Source organism: Typopeltis vanoorti, chromosome 18, assembly GCF_054136105.1.
Source record: "Typopeltis vanoorti isolate ZY-2024b chromosome 18, IOZ_Tvanoo_1.0, whole genome shotgun sequence".
In the NCBI taxonomy this organism is placed as follows: Eukaryota; Metazoa; Arthropoda; class Arachnida; order Uropygi; family Thelyphonidae; genus Typopeltis; species Typopeltis vanoorti.
This window is the reverse complement of record NC_143566.1, coordinates 91,705,376-91,725,211: the sequence shown is the minus strand read 5'-3', so window position 1 is coordinate 91,725,211 and position 19,836 is coordinate 91,705,376. Positions and strand designations below refer to the sequence as shown.

Below are 19,836 nucleotides of genomic sequence, written 5' to 3'. Positions count from 1 at the left end.
ATTTTATTGCTAAATGGACCTCTTCTGCTGTGAGACTAGTCATCGCTCCGATCTGCACCTTTTGGATGTCCACAACTGCCAGGCCACCTGGGTTAAGAAGGCTCTCAAAGTATTCTCTCCATCTGTGAAGGATATCCTTCTTGGTTGTTAAAAGTGCACCATCATGCCATTGCTGTGCACGATTTCCTCCCTCAAAGGTGGCAGATTTGCATCCTATGCAAATGCAAAATACCTTGTTTGTATTTGCATAGGATGAGTCTAATCTTTCTCCAAAGGATTCCCAAGCCCTCTGCTTTGCTGTCCTTACTGCCTCAGTAAAGACAGCATAGTGAAGTAAAGAATGCCCGAAACGCATCTTAGGTGATCTGACCCTAAGCCATGTTAGGTAGTCCTCCTTTTTTGCCTGGACAGCTTTTTGGTCCTCTTGGTTCCACCAAGGTGTCCTTTTCTCACTGCCCATTGCCACACAGAGTCGCTTTTTGCCACAGCATGAGAGTGCAGAGGCAATGACAGCTGTTCTGAACAGCTCCCACTTCTCCCCAACATCTGCAGTATGTCTGGGAATCTTTTTGAACCTCAAGGAGATGTTATCTGTAAATTTCTTCCTCACAGCCTCGTTTTCTAATGCGTCCCATTTCACGCGGTATAGCTGCTTAGGTCTACCAGCATTGATGGTAGCATTTGGTTTCTGTAGCAGTAGAGTGCAGACAACACGGTGGTGGTCAGTTAACAGTTCTGCCCCTCTCCTCACACGAATGTCCAGCACTGAGGAAAATAGGTCTGCTGAGACTATAAAGAAGTCATTCAGAGACCTTTGATTGACTTCGTTATACAAGTGTATCCCTGTACCAGGTATACTTATGAACTTCTTGGTGCTGGAAGAAGGTATTCATTATGGACAAGCTGTTTGTAATAATTTCAACCCATTCGTGTTAAGGTCAGGGTCTCCATCTGTTCCAACATGTGCATTGAAGTCACCCATTAGCAGGACTGATTCCATGTCTGCCACTCTGTCCAAAGCAGCATCCACTTCCTCTAAGAAGGCAGAGTATTCTGACTCCAGATTAGGTGCATAGGCTTACACCGCAGCCAAGTTGTGGTTTTTTCTTCTGGAACCTTAACACATACCCGTCCCTCCAATGGGATCCACTCAAGTAACACAGTCTGACAGCCGAGGGCTTGTGAGTATCCCCACACCAGCCTGAGCAAACATTGTTTGGCTCACACCAGAGTAGTAGAGCTTCCACCCCTCATCCAGGTCAACAGTTCCAGAGCCTCTCCTCTTGGTTGAAGAAAGCCCGACCAAATCTAGTTGGTAGCACTTGGCTTCCTCGACCAGTTCCTTTTCCTTCGCTATCAGAGAAAGGAAGTTCTAGTTGCCTAGAGCCATGGTCTGGTGCCGTTGTCTTTGCCTTTTACAGAACCATTTCTTTGCACTGCCCCTAAACACCTCCCCAAACAGATAGCGGGCCCATTGATGGAGTTTCCTCTAGCAGAGTGCTAAGGAATGGTGTCTAAGGGAGACTTTAACTTTTTTTTCGAATGGGTCCCTCTGCCTAAACCCTGAATGTGTCCCTTGGTAACCCGTGCAATGGACAATGAAGTATGACCATTATATGACGATCTGATCACGTTACAGTGTTTGGTAGCGCCCTATTAGCACTACCGCCTCGATTCGGGATTGCTCAGGTTCCCCTCATTGCAGCTAGCTTACATATCTGCAAGCTGTTCTGCTATCCACCACCTGCAGACCCACCCAGTAGCTGAGGATCACTCTGGGGCACTTTATATTCCTCATGCAACTGATTTATATATGTATGTGTGTGTGTGTGGTTCCCATCTGCAAAAAGTTATTAGTAAACCTTTTAGTATGTTTGTACTGAGTAGTTAGTGTGCTCACTCTCCAACAACAGGTCGCAGGTGTGAATCCTATTGCAGGCATGAATGTTTGTAAATGTCTTTAGGTGGGAATTGAATTTCATCAGATCACTGCCCTGCTTATTGAAAGCGTTCCATGTTTAGTCTCTAGAGAAGGGTTTCTAGACTAAGTAAAAATATTAAAAAAATTACAAAAAAATATATAAAATTGATTTTATATATTTTTATACATATAAGCCGGGTTTTATAAATTATATAAAACCAGGCTGGCAAGATTGCTACCATGGTATTCTCTTCTTCTAAACTTCATGTTTAATTCCATCATTTATCCATTTGACACCTACTTGATTCATTCTTTTTACCTGCAAAATACATTCGCACACCAATGTTGTTAAATATCTATTGGTCAGTTTGCATGCAACATTTATTTCCTTCCTGCTAAATATCTCATTCCATGTTATAGATAGAACCGTCTCCTAATCTTTACATAATCAACGGCCTTGTAGTTCCACATATATCCTTTCCTCACAGAAGTCTTCATAGGCTGGCTGCCACACAAGTGATCACCTCATGGCCACTCTCACCAACTAAGAGGAAATGTGACACCTCAATTAAAATTACATCCTCTGTGATTAGGTTATTATATCTTTCTTTTCCATTATTCTGAAATGCTTTCTCTTCATTCTAATCTATACTGCCATAATTAATTAAAATTGCCCATAATGTTCACCCTTCCTTTGTTCACTAACCTTAGTTGCTTATGCATTTCTTCATCTTCTTCTCTCTTCCATCATCTATGTGGATGATGATGAGGCCGAATGAACTCTTTCCACTTCTGTCTGTCCTGGGAGAGTCCAAACAATTCTGTCCAGTTTGGTGTCGCTTGTTGTGATTTGGTTTTCAGGTCCTCTTTTATTTTGTCTATCCATCTAATTCTGGGCCGTCCTTTGGATCTTTTACCTTCCATCGTTATATTCGGAGCTTTAGATGGTAGTCTTTCTGTTCCCATTCTGGTCACATGGCCAAACCATTGCAGTCGTCTTTCTTGGATTTTGTCTGTTATTGTTATTTCGTGTTTTAGACATTTCCTTATGTCTTCGTTTCTTAGTCGATCCAGCAGAGATACTCCAAGTAATCTTCTTAGCCAACCCATTTCAGTAACTAATAATTTTTTCTCTTCAGCCTTTTTTGAGATTCCAGCATTCACTTCCATATAGGAGTATTGGGAGGACCATTGTTTCATAGATTCTTACTTTTGTTACTTGTTTGATGTCTCTTGACTTCCATATTTTATTAAGTCGTCCAAAAGTTTGAGATGCTTGACTGATCTGTCAAACATCCCACTGATTCGGCATTTCTTCATCACCCACCATATTCTCTAGCCTTATACAGCATCTAACTAAATATCTCTTTCTGTCAACCTCCACCTCACACCATACTGACAGAAAACCATTGACACTATTACCATCTCATCTCTTCACCTTGTGCAGACATAATTTGTCTGCTATCATCAAGTGCACCCTCCCACCCATCTTGTTCTTTCTATCCTCAGAAAAAACATCATATCCTTCCATTTCTATTCTTTTCAGGATATCATCCTTATCCAACCATGTTTCACTTATTTCATAATTTTTTGGAGAATATACTCATCAGCAAAATCATTTTATCTCCTTTATTTCTGATGCTCCTGGCATTTGTGACTAAACATAGCAATTCACTTTTAGGTCTATAGCCAGTCCTTCCCATGCCACTTGTTGGTTGTGATTTCTCCATCTAAACTTTCTCAATTGCCCTTATCACCACTTAATGTTCCTATGTCTTCAGTCAACTACACCCATACATTATTATTATTATTATTATTAAACAAGACCTCATGGAGTCAAAGACTCATCTAGAAGGTCCTTTTATCTCACACACATCTCATCATACCGGGTCTTAAACACATTCAAACTCCTTGCAGACACCACACTCTCAGGCAAGGCATTCCAATCATTCACAACTCTGCACGAAAAAAACCTGCCTCTCACTCCCCTACTCACACCCTCTTTATACAGTTTCCAGGGATGACCTCTGGTTCTCACCTGATCTCCCACTATTCGCTGTAGAACTTCTCCACCATTGATCCTATAGCAACCCCTTACCAACTTGTAGGTCTCTATCATATCTCCCCTCTTCCTTCTCTCCACTAGTCTCTGCAAATTACATCTTTTCAATCTTTCCTCATACTCGACATTCCAGAGGTCAGAAACTACCTTAGTCAGTCGCCTTTGGACCCTTTCCAACATCTCTTCATCCTTCTGAAAACCAGGTGACCAAATCTGGGCAAAATAGTCCATGTGTGGCCTAATCAAAGCCTTATACAATGGAACAAGAATCTCCCTACTTCTACACGTCAGTGTCCTCCTCATCATTCCCAGAAGTCTTTGTGTTGTCTTCACAATTTTGGCGATGTGACCCCTAAATTTTAGATCCTTATCCACTATCACCCCTAGATCTCTTATTTCCTCTACCTCCAACAATATATTCTCAACAAGCATAAATTCTGCATCCCATCTTTGTTTTCCAAATTTTAAAACCTTACATTTTGCAACATTGAACTCATATCCCCATTTGCTTGCCCAATCACTCAATTTATTCAAGTCTTCTTGCAAGGCCACAACATCTTCACTACTCTTTATGGTTCGTCCCAACTTTGCATCATCTGCAAACAACTGAATATCTCCATCCAAATCTTCGCCAATATCATTAATATACAAGTTAAATAGTAATGGCCCTAAAACAGATCCCTGAGGCACTCCACTAGTGACTTTCCTTTTCCTGGATATTGCACCCCCATACACAACTTGTTGATACCTATCAGATAGCCAGTCTCCAATCCAATGCACTAATCTAATATCCAACCCCATCTGCTCTAGTTTGACTGTCAACTTATCATGAGGTACTCTATCAAAAGCTTTTGCGAAATCCAAGTATATTACTGTGTATCCTTCTCCTCTGTCCAAGGAAGCAGTCACTTTATTGTAATAAGTAAGTAGATTACTAAAGCATGACCTCCCTTTAGCAAATCCATGCTGTCCATCAAAGATTATACCATTGTTGTCAACCCAACTCTGGATCCTAGTTCTCACAAGCTTCTCCAACAACTTAACCACAACACCTGACACACAGATAGGCCTATAGTTTGATGCTTGAGTTCGATCACCTCCTTTATGAAGTGGCACAATCTTGCCTTCCTTCCACTCTTTAGGGACTTGACCAAGTGCAAGACTCGTATTAAAAAAATATGTCAAGGCAGGTGTCAACTCTCTGGCACATTCCTTCAGAATACGTGGTGATATATTATCAAGTCCCACAGCCTAATTTACATCTAGTTTACTCAACTCCCCAAACACCTCTTGCTCACTTACAGTCAGTCTCTCCTCCCCATCATCAACTGCTCTTAATCTCTCCATGAAGTCACATTCACAAGATTGAAAGATCTTTATGAACTGCTCATTAAGTATCTCCACCACACATTCTGCAACAGCTGTCTTTATACCATTTCCTCCAATCAATGTCATCCTTCCATAATCATTCTTTCTTTTGCTGGCTACATATCGAAAGAACTCCCTAGGATTCTTTTTAGCTTCATTAGCTAACTGCTGTTCATACCTCTCTTTAGCTACTCTCACCAACCAAGTCACTCTCGTTGCCTGGTCTTTGTAGAACTCATGAAATTGGTTACTTCCACTTCTCTTATGCTGCCTCCACAATGCCCTTTTTCTCTGTATTGCATGCTTAATCTCTTTATTCATCCATCTCACACCTAACTTATTTAACCTTCTCACCCGTGGTATACATTTAGACATTGCATCCACTAAATATTTTTTGAAAATCCCCCAAGCTGCATTGATCTCTTTTCCAGCTAACTCCTCATTCCATGCTACACCTGCAAGCTGTCTCCTGAGCTCTTCATAATCACTCCCCTTGTAGTTCCACATATACCCTTTTTTCACAGGGGTCCTTGCACTGCTGGCAACCACCCAAGTAATCACCTCATGGTCACTTTCACCAATTGGTGGATGATTTGATACCTCATTGATAATTACATCCTCCGATGAGATGACCAAATCCAAGACCCTTAATCCTCTTGTGCCCTCTGTTACATACTGTCTGAGATAGTTATCCCTCAAAAACTCAAGAAACTCATTTTATTTACTTCCAGTTGCTATCTCTTCATTCCAGTCTATATTGCCATAATTAAAATCACCCATAATGATCACCCTTTTCTTATTTGCCTGGCTTATTTGACCATACATTTCACTATCACCACCATCCACATTACCAGGTCTATAACAACATCCCACCAAGTATTTGATTCTATTCACCTCTATCTCACACCATACTGCCTCAAAACCACTGGCCCTATTTCCCCCTTGCATCTCTACCTTGTATGGACATAACTCTTTCTCTATCATCAATAGCACTCCCCCTCCCTTTTTACCCCTTCTATCCTCACGAAACACATCATACCTTTCCATCTCTATTCCTGTCAGGATGTCATACTCATCTAACCAGGTCTCACTTATTCCGACAATCTCTGGGTGCACACACGCAAATAGTGCAACCATTTCATCCGCCTTGTTTCTTATACTTCTAGCATTGGTATACAAACACAACAACTCATTTCTGGATCTACAGCTAGTTCCACTGATACCACTCACTCGATGTGATCTCTCCATGCTGGACTGGGGCCATTTCCCTTTCTGCTTCTTCATTTTAGAACCCTTTGCAATTCCATCTGTTTCCTTTTGATCCCTGATCATCCCATTACTTTCCTGCCCACACATTCTCTCACCTCCTCTTAGAGCATCCACCTTTCTCACGCTGTGTATCCCTGTCCACCCTGAGCCTCCCCGTTTCCCTGCTCCTCTTGCACACCCATTCTCTCATTATCTATACTCATACCACTCACTTTCACATTCATTTCCACTCCTTCAATCTCTCCTGTCTTACTCTCCTGCTCTTCCACATCACTCCCCTCTCGATCTGATTCATTCTCTCTATTCACTTCTCTACCTTCCAGCAGCAGTCTCTCCAAGCGACTTACACCATAACCACTCAAATGCAGTCCATCGCTCCCATACAGCTCACTTCTTCCCTCAAACTCATTCCACACATTAACAAACTGTACTCCCATCTCCTCACACATTTCAGCCAGAATATCATTCATAATCCTTGCTCTCCGCCTCATTTCACCACAATCATACCTAGGCAACACACTGACCACCCTTCCTGTCACACTATTCTCCTTTATCTTTCCAAGCAGTCTCCTGACATTCATTTTGACATGCTCTTTGTTCTCTCTCAAATCATTTGTACCAATTAATACAATTAACTCTTTTGCTCGTTCCTGCCTCATATTCAATGCCTCAATCACTCTACTCATTTTACCGCCTGGAAAACATACCTTGTGCATTTTATCCTCTAGCACACCTTTAATAATGCCATTCCATGGCATTCTAGGCCATTCCATTCCCTACTTATCATCCTTCTACGCATTCACTGCTACTTTCAGCACTCACTTTCCTTATACTCTTTCTTGCTCTCCACCCTGATCCTCCCCCCCACTTCCCTGTCTAGTTTGCATTCTTGTTGTCTCATCATTATTTTTCACACTACTATTGGTTTACAGCCACTTCAGTCAGGTCTTCTTTCCTGATCTTTTGCTTCACCTCTTACTTCATCTGTTCTTGCATCACCCATTACCCCTCCTTGCAGCAACTGGCTCTTTAACCACAATTAGTGCTCCCTACTTTCTCTTGTCTATACATCTTATTAGGTATGCTATTCGTCCCAACTTCACACCAAACATTAAAAAAAAATCTTCACACTTATTGTTATTTTCTATTTCCACTCTTTAAGGACAGAATTCTCTACTATCTTAAACATCATTCTCCCTCCTCTCTTTAATTTCCTATCATTTTGGAAAGATTCACTTACACTAGTTATCTTCAGGCAAACTGACTCAATCATGTCATTTATTTCTGACACTCCTTACATAAGTATATAAACATACCAATTCCCCGCACATTGAGGCAATTCCACCAATACCATCACTCTGTACTTTGGCTCCTCTCTTCGATCTGACTATCATTGTTTTCCTGATCCTCACCTTGATTTTTATTCATATTCCTGTCATCCCCACCTTTTTGCATTGTATCAGTCCGTTCTGCCATAATCACTTACTCACTTTTGTATTAATCTTCTTCCTACCTTCTACAACCTGCTTCTCAGTCTCTCTCTCTCCCCTCTGATCCTCAGCCATACTAATTCCATCTGAATTCTGTATACTCTTAACAAACAACAGTCACTCCACATGTTCAACACCAAACCCATTCAAATTCAGTCTATCAACTTTAAACCATTCCAACCTCCCTTCAAATTTGCTCAGTACATTCACAAATTGCACACACCCATTGCTGTACACAATTCAGCCATCTTGTCATTCTCTATCATTGCTCTCCTTCTCAGTTCACTATTATCATTTCTGAGCAATACACAGATCACTTGGCCAGTGTTATAAAAACATTCCATAACTGGTGTAATGTTAAATTAAGTCATACAACTTCATTATTATATTGGAACATTTAACTAACAAATAGATTATTACACAAGTTCTTTATTTTTTGTTTTTGTACTTATAAAATTGAAAAGGTCTGTTATCTGGCAAAGATTATTATTATTATTATATTTTATTTGGGGTTCCGTCGATAGCTCAGTTGGCAGGGTGGTGGACGGTAGACGTATAACAGTACTGATATCCATAGGTCGGTGGGTCAAATCTGCCTCGACGGAAATTTCTTTTGAGTGTTGAGTTATGCTAGAAAACTTGTTTTTAAATTAAAGTAAAGGGTGGCTTTTTGTCTCAAATTGTGCAGCAGTTGTGCTTTGGTTAGATACAAGTGTCCTTCAGTGGTGTTATTGTTTGAAACTTTGTTGTGTATATTGTGTTTTCGCTGCTGTATCACTACTTCAGCATCTAAAGATGGCGTCCAACATGAGATATACGTCAGCGGCTTGGAGGACTTCTATACAAAAGTCTAGTTCTGCATTGGGTATTTCACAATGGATGCATTCCAGAAACTGCTACATGTATCTGCTGAAGAATGTGAAGGATCTGTGGACTGTTTGGCTAAATGAGAACGTCAACATATGCGAGAAGTGTTGGGATAGGCTGGAGCAATTAGGAATGGAAGCAGACATCGGGACCGTAGCAGAAGAACTTCTTCAGGAGTTCATGAAAATGAAAAGTGACCTTCATCTTCTGCAAGAGGAATTGGAAGTACTCAGTAAGGAGGTTCTGGAAATTAAAACTGAGTTAAATGTGTTGAATAGAGAAATTAGGACTATGGAGATTACTTTAGCTGAAGTAACTAGAACAGGATTAAGTATGGGAGAGTCACTAGTGATTGATGAAGTAATAAATAGTATGGGAGTGAGTGGGAATCAACAGAATGAAAGCACAAGAGGTCTAGAAGAAATGAGATGTTGTGAGAGTGAGGGAGTAAGTAAAAGAGTGTTGAGTAATGAAACTGGGAAAGTCATGCTGAATAGCTTAGAAAATGAGGCAGTGAGTGACGCTTGTTTGGACTTGAATGAAGTTATGAGTGTTAAAATATATGGTGATATTATATGATTAAGGGTATGGAGAGCAGTATACCTCAGGAGTGCTTGGCTGGTGGAACAATAGAGAGTGGCTTTAGCAATAAAGAGACGGCACGATGCAGAAAAGATGGTAGTTATGGTGGGTACAAATAACCTGAGTGGTAGTATAAATCGGGTAGCAAAAGATTTAAGAACATTGTTAGTTATCGTGAAGAAGAAAAGTGTCAAAGGGAGGATTGTGTGTGTGTGTGTGTGCTGCCTTGTTTTGACAATTATGAATTAAGTAGATGAGCAATGATAATGAATGATATGATTGCAGGAATGTGCAAAAAAAGAGGTTTGCAATTTGTTGATGTCTCGAGTGTGTTTGAAGGGAAAAGACAGCTGTATTCAAGAGATGGGTTGATCTGAACATGGAAAATCATGAGCAATTGAAGAAGTTACTGTCTTCTGAACAAGTTGAAGTAATTCGGCAGGGAAACTTAAATTTAAAAGATTGAGTGTAAGAGGGAGAAACTTAAGCAGTGATTGTATATTGGTATATTGATCCTTATTCGCAGAATAAATTGCAGTACAGAGTGGATAAAAATTGGCATGGAACTTCTGAAATTAGTGACATGTATATCAGTTCTAAAGCTGGTACAAGAACTAAAGGGAATCTGCAATTTTTGTATACCAACGTAAGAAGCATTCGAAATAAGAGGGAAGAATTTTTGGCGTCAGTGCAGTCTCACCAAAAGTTGTAGGCATTAGTGAAACTTGGCTGTCAGCAGAAGATGTGGTCACTGGAATTGAATGTGATGGGTACAGTATTTTCAGGGAGGATAGAGAAGATAGAACAGGAGGAGGAGTACTGTTGATGATAACTGATGAGTTGCAGCCAAAGAAAGCAGTATATCAAGATAATAGACATGTGAATGATAGTTCATTTGAGGCAGTCTGGTGTGAAATAGTGACCAGCGCAACCAAATATACTGTTGGTTGCTGTTATAGGTCAGGGGGAACAATGGGTGATATTGAATTCATTCAAATTAGTGCAATTAGTGCAGGGTTTGTGATTATTATGGGGGATTTTAATTATGGTGATATCAATTGGGAGGAGGAAATATCATGTGGCAAAAAGAAAATGGAATTCATATATCTTCTACAAGATAATTACTTGAAACAGCACATAAATGAAGGGACATGTGGTGTGAGAGTGTTGGACCTAGTCATTGGTTCAGAGGATATATGCATAAGTAAGGTGTCCTCGTTACCTCCAATTGGTGAGAGCGATCATGTGGTATTGACTTGGGAGGTTGCAGAATTTGTGGATTTCTCTCTTAAGAAGGGGTACATACAGAACTACAGGTTAGGCAGTTATAAAAAGCTTCGGAGTGACTTTCAGCTGTCCCATGGCAGAACATATTGCAGGGGAAAGATGTTAGCAGCGCATGGGATAAAATCAGTGGGTATCTAAGGAAGGCAATATCAGATTGTGTCCCCATGGTCAGGGAGACAAACAAGGTAGGCATTAAATGGAAGATTAGTAGTATCAAGCTTGATCTGCAAAAAAATAAAATGTTATGGAGAATTTACAAGGAGAAAGGCAATCAATACAAGACTCAAGCTAGGGATGTTATCAGCATAGTAAGAAAAGCTAAATCAGATTTTGAGAAGACCTTAGCCAAGGAGATCAAGGGTAATCCCAAAGAGTTATTCCGCTATGTGGCAAGTAAAAGGAAGAATGACTTCGGAAGGATAACTTTATTGGGTGATGATGGTATTGAGGTGAAAAATTCACATGTAATAGTAGAGTTACTGAGTGATCACTTTTCAAAAGAGTCTATCACCCAAGTGAGGTTATCTCTGTACCTGTAGCAATTACCAATGTGAGAATTGAAGTTAAGAAATCAGAGGTAGTTAATATATTGCAAAATTTAAATGCAAACACTGCTGTAGGTTTAGATGAAATATCAGCTCAGGTGTTGTGTGAATGTGCAAAGGAATTGTCTATGCCTCATACTTGGTTATTTAACTTAAGTTTGAACTCTGGTATGGTCCCTAGGGAGTGGAAAAAAAGCAAAGTAGTTCCTTTGCATAAAGGTGGCTCTAAAACTGCGGTAGTTAATTACAGGCCAATCACCATCTCGGGAGTGGTGGTAAAAGTATTGGAAAAGTTGGTTAAAGACAGAATTAAAAAATGGGTGGATCAGAATATGATACTCTATATAGGCCAACATGATTTTGTTAAAGGTCAGTCCTGCCTTAGCAATTTATTAACTTTTTATAATAGAATGATATCTGAGTTGGAGAAAGGAAATGGCTACACAGTGGTACTTCTGTATTTTGCTAAGGCTTTTGACAGGTACCCTAAGGAATACTGTTGCGCAAATTGGGGCAGATGGGGATGGATACTAAACTGGTGATATTGATAAGAGAATGATTCAGGGAGAGATACCAGAAAGTGATGTATGGAGGAGCAGTGTCCAGAATGAGGCAGGCGACCAGTGGTGTGCCTCAAGGCTCTGTGTTTGGGTCATTATTGTTTAATTGTACATAAATGATATAGGAAATGGCTTGAAGGAAGATATTCAGTTGTTTGGTACAAAGTTGTGTAGTACAATAAAAAATCAAGCTGATGTTGGGAGTTTGCAGGATGATTTAAATAAGCTGGCAGAATGGGCAAAAGGTAATGGATGTCAGTTCAATGTGGAAAAGTGTCAAGTTATGCATTTTGGGGTTAAAAGATTACCGGCTGTATACTACATTGATGGAACGGTACTCCAAGAGATTGATGAGGCTTGTTGATGAATAGGGAGATGAAGTTCATGGGACACATTGCTAAGGTGTCCAAGATAGCACATAGGATTACTTCGTTATTGAGTAACACACTAACATCCAGAAATAAAGAGGTTATTATTATTCCCCTTTATAAAGCGTTGATACTTTCACATTTGGATTACTATGCTCAGGTCTGGTCAGCTGGATTCCTTGGAGATGAGGAGCTTGTGGAGAGGGTTCAGAGGAGAGTGACTAAGTTGGTGAATGATGTAAAAAATGCTCCCTACATTGATAGGTTTAGAGCTTGTGGATTGCAGAGGGCGGTTGATAGGTGGAGAAGAGGGGATATGATAGAAACATTTAAATTACTAAAAGGTTTTTATACGATTGATGCAGGGGAAATGTTTCAGCTGTGTGATAGTGATGGAAGAACAAGAGATCATCCCTGGAAATTAAGGAAAAGTGTGGTTAACAAGGGTGCGAGAACAAGGTTTTTCACCTGGAGGATGGTGAATGAGTGGAATGCATTGCCTGACTCAGTTGTGAGTTCCTCATCTGTAAATGAATTCAAGAAGAGATATGATAGATATTGTTTTGATAGTTTGGGTCTCCCGCGATGAGTCTACTGACTCCATGGAGATATACCCGTAATAATAATAATATTAAATTATATTATTATTACTCAAATAAGGAGCCAAAAAGCTTCAGTTTGGCGATGCAAAATTATATAAATCAAGTGGATATTAAATAGAACATTATTTCAAAGCTGAATATAGAAACTATGAAAGTTTCGTAAAGAAGCTATCCAGAGAGCTTATGGGAATACACTCACCGGCATTCACGAGTTGCCCTAGCATGCATCATATAGAAGACATGAGCGCTTGCCCAAGTGTCCATATATTCACCTCTTATTAGTCCATTTTGATAAAGTTTCACTGGCCTGACAGCTGTTTTGAACTGTTGATTCTCCTCAGAAACCTTAAGAGAGCAAAAACTCTTGTTCAGTCTCTTAAGGTTTCTGCCTGGTCTCTGAGGAGAACCAACTAGTTTGAAACAGCTGTCAGGCCAGTGAAACCTTATCAAAATGGACTAATAAAAGGTGAATATGTGGATGCTTGGGAAAGTGCTCATGTCTTCTATGTGGTCTGTGCTAGGGCAACTAGTGAATGCCTTTGAGCATGTTCCCATAAGCTCTCTGGTGAACTTCTCTACGAAACTTTCATAGTTTCTACATTCGGCTTTGAAATAATGCTGGATTTAATGTCCACTTGATTTTTATAATTATATTATTATTATTTGGGTATCTTTAAATTTATTCGCTATTTTAGCTGTCATAACTACCTCTGGCAATACATTCCACTCATTCACCACACTCCAAGCAAAGAACCTAGTCCTAAGACAAATATTGGCCTGTAATTTAGTACTTGAAGTCTTGGAGTTACCTTTATGTAATGGAACTGTCTTACCCTTTTTCCACTGCCATGGAATCTTTCTAGAATGGAGACCTAGATTAAACAACTTCATCAGAGGCACTGCCAGTTCTCTCTAAGTGCCTCTGATGGTACTCCGGCCAATATGCCATTCAGTCTCACCCCTTTTATTATCTTGATATTTTTCAATATGCTGAGCACCTCCAGTTCATCTAGTTCATTTCTAACATCAGCCTCTGTCACATCTGTAACTGCGGTCTCCAACTGAATGATACACCCTTGCAAAGTGGTCTCTTAGTAACTCAACTATTTCTGCTGCTTCTATCATTTTCCTACCATCAGCATCAAGTAAAATTATCCTAAAAATGTCTTTTCAATTTATTTTGGTTTTGTTAGTTAATTTCCTTTCATAATCTGATTTAGACTTCTTTACCATAATAATTACCCTTCTTGCCTGTGCCTCATGTTGCTCATGTGCATGCTGAATGTCATCAAAGTAGGGTATGATAGCTGTAGTATACATGTGTTTGACTCCCATAATCATTATTTGGAGGCTTGAATAGAATAATAATTCCAGTTATTTCAGCATGTTACTTCTTTAATTCTTTTGCAAGATTCACTTCTCTTACATTGATACTTCTTAGGTTGATGATTCCTGTCTTGAATTGTGCTGATGTTGTTCCAGTAGTTGACTTTTCATTGTTCACCCTGGTTTCTTGACTGTAGGCTTTTGTTTAACTAGAATACCCCAGCCAGTGTGGAATTTATCTTGTTGTACCATCATTTTTTTTGGGTTAAGGCCAATACACAATACAGTTTGGCTGGTCAAATACAAATTTGCCAACTTACGTTTGTTCATTCTGTATCTAAGCAGAGTGTCCCATGAGAAGGTGAGGAGTGACATTACATCTGAATTCCCAGTTATTTCTCTGCATTCCTTAAAATTCTATGTTTAAGTCTTCTTCCAGTTATCTAATTTGGCCCTTATGTGATCCCATTTCAGGTTATATATATAAATCTTTAAATTATCTTAAGTTTATTAACTTTAATTTAAATTAAATAAGAAAACAAAGTTTGTGAGTAAAGTATCTTCACAACTAGGTTACTTGTATATAGAGATTAATGACTTCACATCGAATGCCTTAGTATCTTATAATGCAAAGTACACATCATTATGAGAAGAGCCACTACCCAGACTGGTTTCAACATTTATTCAGGTCTGATCAGTGGCAGCCAGACCCAAACGATTTCTGCATGGTTTTGAAAATGCGCTTTATATAAATCTGTTGCTTTCTGCAACCTATTAACTGCATTATGGAAAGATATGACTACATATTTTTTGCAACAGAAAATTATTTAGTGTATTTTGTTCAACAAAAATGAATTAGTGTAATTTCTTTTTGTTTTGAAGTTTTGGATTGGTTATATTATAAAGTCCATAGATATTATGAACAGAACTAGTAATAAATGTAATGATGAAGGAATTATTATTTTTTTCTTTTTCAGAAAATATTCCTCCACGTTTTCGTGAAAAAGGTGTTCCTGTTGCTTTTGCTGAAGGTGAAGAACAGCCCTTTACACATGGCAGTACTTTTAACCAGATCCTTGTTGATATAGCAACTTCTTTTACTTTGTTGGTCGGTATCTTTTTTCCCTCATGTACAGGTTAGTTTTACCTTGTGCATAAATAAATATTAATTAATGTTCTATTTAAATGATAGCTTTCACTTGATGTTTTTTATTAGTGCAATTATAAAGTAGTTTGCAGTCAACGTTTTGACATTCAGGTACCAATTAATATTTTCAAGATAAAAGAGAATCATCAGAAATGGAACATACAAATATGAAACTATTGGTTCTAGCTGTATATTTGAAACTGCAAGTTTTTTTGCTATTATTGCATGTTGTTGTAATAGATGTTGTATTCATAGTGGACTATTGCCTGATCGATCTACTGCTACATGAAACCATATTCATTTCTCTTAAAATTTTGGGAAAGAGATGACAAACAGCTCATGTATACTGCCTGAGTAGCAGTCTACCTTACAATGCAATATTTTTTTGTTGCTACAACAGCATATCAACCAAAAATATGCATAGAGGTCAACATGCAGTTTGGAATAACAAAGAAAATAACCAGACTAGCAAGTCTTGTTTACTGCTAGCCTGGTTAATTTCTCTTTTATTCCATATGAATTTATTATTTAGCTCTCCACTATATTAGCTTTATTTATTCTGTTGTTTCTTTTGATATTTTAATTTGCTATCTTCATCAAAAATTGTGCTTAAAGTTTTTTACATTCCTTGTTATCTTCATAGTTTAGAACTTCTTACTTCAGATTTTCATGCCAAATTTGTTACAGCAGTTATTCAGTTTACTTAAGGATTTGATTCTGACAGTTTAGTTTAATCTGATCCTGACTACACTTATTTGGCTTGAACCCAGCTTCTACTTCACCAGTTTCATCTTCCACAATTTTTCCCACATTGTTCTCAAGAAGATAGGAAAAATTGTGTTAGAGACACCTGAATAAATTACATAAATCTTACCCAGAACACTCATTAGAGAAATTCCCTGTAATTCTTATATTTTTTATTTATTTTCTTTTCATAGATGGTAACTCGGCTCTACTCTGATCATCTAGTAATCAACCTTCTATCAACCAGGCCTTCTAAATAATGCAGTGTAGCCATAACATGCTTATACCTTCATCTTTGAGTATTCCTGGTTGAATATCATCTACATCAAATCCCCTCTATATCCAGAAGTAGAGTGAAGATATAATCATCATATATAGCCAATAAGACTTTTATTTTTCGTGTGTCTTCTCTTCATTTAAATGTGTGCACATCTCTAAATTGAAAAATAATGTTAGTGAAGACTAGTCTGTTCTGAACAGAAATCCAGCAGGTACTTATCATTGTTACTAGCTTAGTCCTTTCCTCCAGATTTTCCCAAACTATATCTATATGCTTCAGATTCATTTCCTGCTCTGCTGTTTTGATCTCCAACAGGGACCAGCTTTTCTATTTGATGTCAACTGCCTTCTCTGATGACTCAAAAAATAAATTTCCCCATTTTGAAACCTGCCCACATAACTCTACTTGTCTTCCAATTAAGAATTTATCCTTGTGTATAGTGTTGAATTCTATCGATCCTTCTTCCTTTCTCTGATCACTCTTGCCCAAATATAAATATGTTTATTTACTATTTAGCAGAATCTCCCGTGTTTCTGTCTTGATCTCAGTAACACCACTTGTCACTGTGGTAGGTCTCTAGTTCTTCCAGTTCAACTTCCTTTTCATCAAAATTTCTTATGCTGATGGTGCCTGTGTTCAATTTTCCTGATGTTGGAGTTTGTTCCAGTAGCTGGATTTTCATTGTTTGCACTGGTTCACCGAGAAAAACATGTAGAGTCTTGTTTCAATGGCAACATCCTAGCTGGTATGATATTTCTTTGTGTTGTGCAATCATGTTTTATTTATTTATTTTTTTTCTAGTTTAAGCCAATACAAAATATAGTTTGGTAAGTTAAGTCTCAAGTTGTCAACCCATCCTCATTCCTTCGTTCAGTATCCAGTGGATATCATCTAATGAAATGCACCACATGAAGGTGAGGATTGGACAACAGGCTAGAATTTCCAGTTGATTCTTCAAGTTAAAGGTTATGTGGAGATCTCCTCCACACAACCTTTATTGTAAAAGTTGTCATTCATAATAATTTCACACTAGCTACAGATATGTAACTGAATCCTAAGGCTTTAAACATCAAATAGTACCACTTACCAAACACTGATTATTGTTTCTGCTCATCTGATCATGAACACTTGCTGTGATTGAATAACTGAAATAATCCTTGTCTGATTGAATAGTTTTGTGTCTCATTTTTCCCAAACACTAATCACTGTCTACACCTTGATTCTCCAACAGTTGTACCAGAAAAGTCCAAGTAAAACAATGCATATCTCAAGTGGCTTTAAAAAAAAAAGTCCAGCATCACACTTTACAGTTGGCAAAAGCTATTAAAAGTTATGAAAATATTCCGAAGGACCAAATGCAAATCATTTGTTTCTTACTTAAGCCAATATAGAACCTTCTGATTCCTCCCTTACCAAGGAAATTCAGCATAACTTCTGTCTCTGATCCAGACAGTGAAAGAAAAGATTGATCTTCTTTTGCAACATTCTTCTCCTCCAACTCTTGTATAGACAACTTAGGCAAGTCACCGCTCATGGAAAAGCCCGCCACATGCTTGCTTTGGATTTCACCAGAAATATAATACATTAAAACAATCTTTAATAACTTGGACACTAATAAGTCTATTGATTTTAATGGTGTCCTTACATTTGTGCTCCCATTTCAGTGCATCCTGTATTGTCTTTACAGTCTTTCATACTCATCCGGAAATTATTCTAAAGCTGGAAGTAAGCCTATATTTAGCTCATTCAGGAAAACATATAAAAATCATATATCAAAGGAAATAAAACTCATCTCTTGTAATAGGAAAGATTGTCATAGTGTTGCCAAGGTAGGACAATAATGAGTTGAGAATCATGAATGGTATATTGGCAGAGCTGTGGGAGGAGAAGGGAGTGCAGTTTGTAGAATGTTGTAGATGTGTGTGCCATATATTTAAAGATAGAATGGATTTGTACAAAAGTGACAGATTGCACTTGAATGGCTTTGGTGTGAGTCAGCTAGAGATATTGTTGCTAGAAGGAAGTGCAGAGTGATGTGAACAAGAGAACAATAAGAGGTGAAGTGAAAGATTAGGAGAGTGGAATGGATGAGACTGAAGTGTTTTTAATGGAAAAGTAGTGTGAAAGATGAACAGAGAATGGAAATGCAAGAGGGACAGAGAAACAGGGAAAGTCAAGGTAAACACAGAAACAGAGCATAGGGAGAGTGGATGTTGAAAGTAGTAGTGTATGTGTAGAGGGGGATTATGAGCATATGAATGGAATAGCCTGGGATGTGAGGTGGGGGGGGTAGTTGAGTCTGAGAAGATATATAGAGTAGTTTTTGATAAAGATCATTGAGCAAGGGAGGATGTGGTCAGAAATCGCAACCAACAAGAGGCTTGTGTGGTACTGGTTATAGATGTAAAAGTGAACTGCTGTGTTTATTTATAAATGCCAGGCACATCAGAAATAAGGAAGATAAAATTGTTTCACTGATTTGAGTTTATTTGTTCAAAAATTGTTGCAATAAGCAAAACACGGTTGGATTAAAATGATATCCTGATGAAAACTGAAATGGAAGTGCACACTGTTTTTCACGAGGATAGAAAGAACAAGAAGGTGGGGAGGGGGATGCTACTGATAGTTTTGATAGCAGGGAAATTATGTTCACATAAGGTACAGATGAAAGAGGGAAATACAGACAATAACTTTGAGATGGTATGGTGTGTGGTGGAGGTTGACAGGAAGAGATACTTATTTGGATGTTGCTATAGGCCAGGGAATGTGGAGGATGGGATAAAGAAATGTATGTTCAACTTAATTTAATGAACAAGGGGAGGGTGATCATTATGTGTGATTTTAATTATGGTAATATAGATTGGAATAAAAGGATAGCATGTGTGAATAAGAAAATTAATTTCTTAAGTTCTTGAGAGACAACTGTTTAGGCAACATATAAATAAGGGTACACGAGAACTGTAAATTTAGTTCTGATCATTCTATCAGAGGATGTGGTCATGAGTGTGGTGTTCCACTTCCCTCCAGTTGGTTAGAGTGATCATGTAGTGATCACCTGGGTTGTTGCTAGCCGTATGAAAACTTTGGTGAGGAAAGGATATATTTGGACTTACAAGACTGATTATTATGAAAAGCTTAGGAGACCACTTGGAGCTATAGCATGGAATGAGGAGTTAAGTAGGAAGGAAATAAATGCTGCTAGGGAACTGATGACGAGATACTTAACAGCATCAGTGTGGGAATATATTCTGAAGGTCAGAGGGCTGAATAAGGTAGGTCTCAAATGGTTGATTGAAGGGATTAATCATGAAATCTGGAAGAAAAAGAAGACACTGTGGAGGCAGCACAAGATGAATAATAGTAATAATCAGTTGCATAAATAGTAGAAAAGGAAGGTGACTCTGTTGGTAATGGCAGT

At 38.5% G+C, this 19,836-nt stretch overlaps 1 protein-coding gene across 1 annotated transcript in view; it reads left to right on the top strand.

The window, feature by feature from the left end:
- Positions 1-19,836, top strand: part of kcc (solute carrier family 12 member kcc) — an 831,023-nt gene that overhangs the window by 282,287 nt on the left and 528,900 nt on the right. Inside the window, exon 9 of the mRNA XM_090408412.1 lies at positions 15,225-15,383. Coding sequence (XP_090264538.1) covers positions 15,225-15,383 — 159 coding nt within the window. The remainder of the gene's footprint in view (positions 1-15,224; positions 15,384-19,836) is intronic.